Consider the following 3,950-nt stretch of genomic DNA (forward strand, 5'->3'; position numbering starts at 1 on the left):
TGCGATCGCCTTCGACCGCCGCTGGTCGCCGCCACTACCATTGGTCGTCGTCAGTCGCCGTCGATCACGGTCACTGCCACCCTCAACCGTTGTCAATCGCCACGACTGTCGGCCACCGTCGGTCACCGCCACCGTCAGCCACCACCAGTCGTCGCCAGCCACCGTTGTTGGCCACTGCCGGTCATCGTCGCTGACCGCTGCCATCTCTGTTGTCGACCGTCGCCCACCGCCGTCACTGCGGCCGATGTCCGCCGCAAACGACGGCCGCCTCCACCTTGATCGGCTGCCACCGCCATTTTCACCACCGCCCACCATCGCCATCAGTCACCAACAGTTGTTGGCATATATATGTTGTAAGATATTGTTATCATTTTATAATAATATGAATTACATTTCTTATAAAAAATAATAGTCACCCTTTAATCAAAGATTACATACATTGTAGGGAACTCTTTCACAAAAAATAGTAATGTAATATTAATTACATTACATTATATTATAAATTTAATTATATTACATTACATTACACCTAAGCAAACATATCCTTAGTGTTTAAAATTTAGGGATTGAGTTATAATAAATTTAAGCTAATAAAATTTTCTCTCTAGAATTCAGATTTTCCTATTGGGTTAAAGTATTTAAGATAAAAAATTTTAGGGGCTCACAAAATATAATATATATATTTAAAATGTCAAATGTAATATATATATATATATATATGACTAGCTATTTCTATCAAATTAATCTCCTTTTTTTGAGAAACCCATAATGTCCAAATACTACTTATAATTATATGTATTGCATAGAAATAAAGTACATACCAGATACAATTATATGGATGTTACAAATACATACAATATATAAAATATATATGCCACGCAACAAGTAGGTGGACGACTTATTTATCACATGTATATACCTATTCATACAAAAGTTAAAACTTAATATGTAATAAGCTAAAGTTTTTTAATTTTATGCTCCAGAGTTTTAAAATACATTAATATATGTTCAATAAACTAGGGAGACGTATAGATTTATTTTGTTTTAATTTAGAAAATATAATTTTTCCTATGATAAATATTGTGTGTATTTTTTAGTTATGGTGACGCAAAATATAAGCATCGAGCTCCCAAATGAGTGTTTCGTTAGTGCCGCCGCCGACCCTGGACAACACGTAGCCCCTCGCCAGCCGGAACTCGCCGCTTCCGCCGACTATCGCCCGCTCCGACGCGCCTTCCGTCGACCTTAATGTACCGAACACGGAGAGGGAGCTCCTGCCGTACCTTCCGGCGGTGAACACCAGCTCCAGCATGGTGAGGCCGGAATTCTGAGCCAAACTGGAGCCCACCCCGAAGCCCTGCTCCATGCCAATGGCCGGCGAGGCAGGTTCCGCCGTCTCGCGCAGCACGTTGTCGAAGACAATGATGTTTCCGAAGCCGTTTCCATAAGGGGCCTCCCGGCGAAGCTCCACCGCGTACACCATCGTGCCGTTGGGCGCGCCGAGGTTTCTCTCGTGGAGATGCAGGTGCAGGTGCTGGTACTGGTACTCGTCGCCGGAGGCAGTACTTGTGAGGAATGAAACGTGAACGAGAAAGACGAGAACGACGACAGCGAAGAAGAAGGAGATGAAGAAGCGGGAGAACGAGGTTGAGGAAGCCATTGATGTGTGGAAGCTACGCAGTGGAAGGGACGAACGTGGTTTATATAGGCCGAGAAAATGTTTCCTTTTGCCCCTCATCTTTTTGAAAATTTTCACTTTGCTTCTCATACTTTGCCGCTTCTTTGCCGCTATTTATTGATGGGTGATTTGGTATCCATTAATTTATACTTTTTATTGACTTGTAAAACGGTCACCCATACAAAATTCCCAACGCTCCTATCGACAAATTAATGATAATCATATATAATATATAATAATAGGTATCAGTTTATTTATTTTAGTTAATATTACGTATTTCGTTTATGACGATTAATTTTGAGAGTAATCGGTGCTATTTTATAAAAAAAATTATTAGCTGCTAAAATAAATAGAGAAGAGCCCGTAACGAGTGGTCTATTAATCTAGTGGTCTTAAGTTAATTGTCTAATAAAAAAATTTCATCCATTAATTTATCAAAATTATAATTTGATTCTAAATATCTGAGAAATTGATAAAGACTGTACCATTGTAGGGGTAGGTATGAGTTTATTGTCTAGCTAATTAATTAGGTGGATCCAATGATGTTTATTTAGTGTCTGCTCATTTTAAAGTTAGGGATCGGTCAAGAGCATATTTAATGATGTGGGGAGTATTAGAAGTTTGCACTTGTACTAAGAAAGTCAATAGTCAAGCTTATTGTCTATTAATTAAATTAAGTTAGTTTAGTTGATATTATTAGTTTCAAATTAATTAAGATTAACATAATAGATTAATTTGCATAGTAAGTTTTCAATTAATTAAAGTTACGTTGATAATTAGATTTTATTTTAAATAATTAGATTTTGAAATTAATTATGAATTATTCATAAAATTATGAATTAAAGTTTGATTAAATTAAAGTTGTTGTTTTGGATTATTAATTAATTTTTATTTATTAAGATTGATTAAGATTAGTTTTTAATTAAGTTAAAATTAATTTTAGATTAATTATTGATATTGGATTAATTAAGTTGATTAATTAATTAAATTAAGATAATTGATTATTAATTATTGCCTTTGGGTTTAATTAATTTAGGTTTAAAATAATTGATTGTTGATTTTAAGTTTATGTCAATTATCATGAGTTGTTTTAACTTGTATTTAATTTAAGAGTAACTTTGAATACCTCAAGCAAGCTTTCTTGAATAAGTTTCAAGGTTATGGTGAGTTATTTAAATATCATTAGAGTAGCCACATGTCTTAGACAAAGTTTTCCAATTGATCTCACCCAAAGAATTTAGTACTAAATTTTAATCTAACAAGTTAGAATTAATATTGATTTATCTAGTCCTAAGTATCTAAGAGGGTAGGTCAAGTTATTGAGGTGACAACTAGTTTGCCACCTCTCCTGGAGCATAGATTTTATGTTTTTATGTTTATGTAATGAATGTTATTTTAGGTACATAATATTAGTTTAGTTCTGATTGCTTTGTTAGATAAGTTTTCGAAACTCATGCTTGGACTTTGTTTCTAACATTTTGACTTAATAAAGATATGTAAGTCTAAATTAGAGTAACTTAAGGATGGTAAATGTTTAAAAGATGAATTATCACAAACAGTAAATTTACTAACCTTAATTGCTCCCCCTAGATCTTTGGGTCTCTTTTCTAAACATTAACTTTTGTAGTGACTAATTTGTTTACATTTGAAGTATTCAATATGCTCATTCCTTTTCTAGACTCCAAGCATTGGTTCTTCCTTTGCCTCCTCTTGTGTGGACTGACTTTTATAAATAGGACATTTGTTTTTGTAATGCCCTATATTTAAAATACATTATATGATCTTTAAATTTTGAATTTATAATATTACCTTTTGAACCCTCGTTAGGATTCTCCCCTTGACCATTGTCGTCTTAGATTCAGATTCAGATACTTGTTTTGACTTGGCTTCGGCTCCATCTACCTTCTCCTTGAAGTTGATTCGGTCTGATTTATACACTTGTTTTGACTTGGGTTTGGCTCCTTCTACCTTCTCCTTGAAGTTGATTCGAGCTGATTCTTCTGAGTCAGACTCTGATGATGACTTGTAGTTAAACTCAAATCTTGATTCAAATTCAAATTCTACTTGATCTTCTAGCTTCGATGGATTCTCCTGAAGCTCAATTAGTCGAGTCCAAAGTTCATGGGCATTTTTATATTTTCATAATATACACACAATTTCATTAGGCAAAATATTAATTAACATATTCATTACCTTTGTGTTTATCTCTAAGTCTTGAGAAGATTTCTTCACTATTATCCAGTTGTTGAAACTTTCACTTTTTATGAAACAT

General features: G+C 34.6%; 1 protein-coding gene across 1 annotated transcript; it reads right to left on the reverse strand.

The window, feature by feature from the left end:
- Positions 1–1,093: 1,093 nt before the first annotated feature.
- Positions 1,094–1,660, reverse strand: LOC121990823 (pterocarpan synthase 1-like). The gene has a single exon (XM_042544888.1). It carries the CDS (start codon positions 1,658–1,660, stop codon positions 1,094–1,096), a length of 567 nt encoding a protein of 188 aa, XP_042400822.1.
- Positions 1,661–3,950: the final 2,290 nt, after the last annotated feature.

The sequence above is a fragment of the Zingiber officinale genome, chromosome 6B, assembly GCF_018446385.1.
Source record: "Zingiber officinale cultivar Zhangliang chromosome 6B, Zo_v1.1, whole genome shotgun sequence".
NCBI lineage: Eukaryota > Viridiplantae > Streptophyta > Magnoliopsida > Zingiberales > Zingiberaceae > Zingiber > Zingiber officinale.

What these genes read in the sequence shown, in the direction of transcription:
- LOC121990823 (XM_042544888.1), bottom strand. Translation starts at nt 1,660, where the DNA reads ATGGCTTCCTCAACCTCGTTCTCCCGCTTCTTCATCTCCTTCTTCTTC.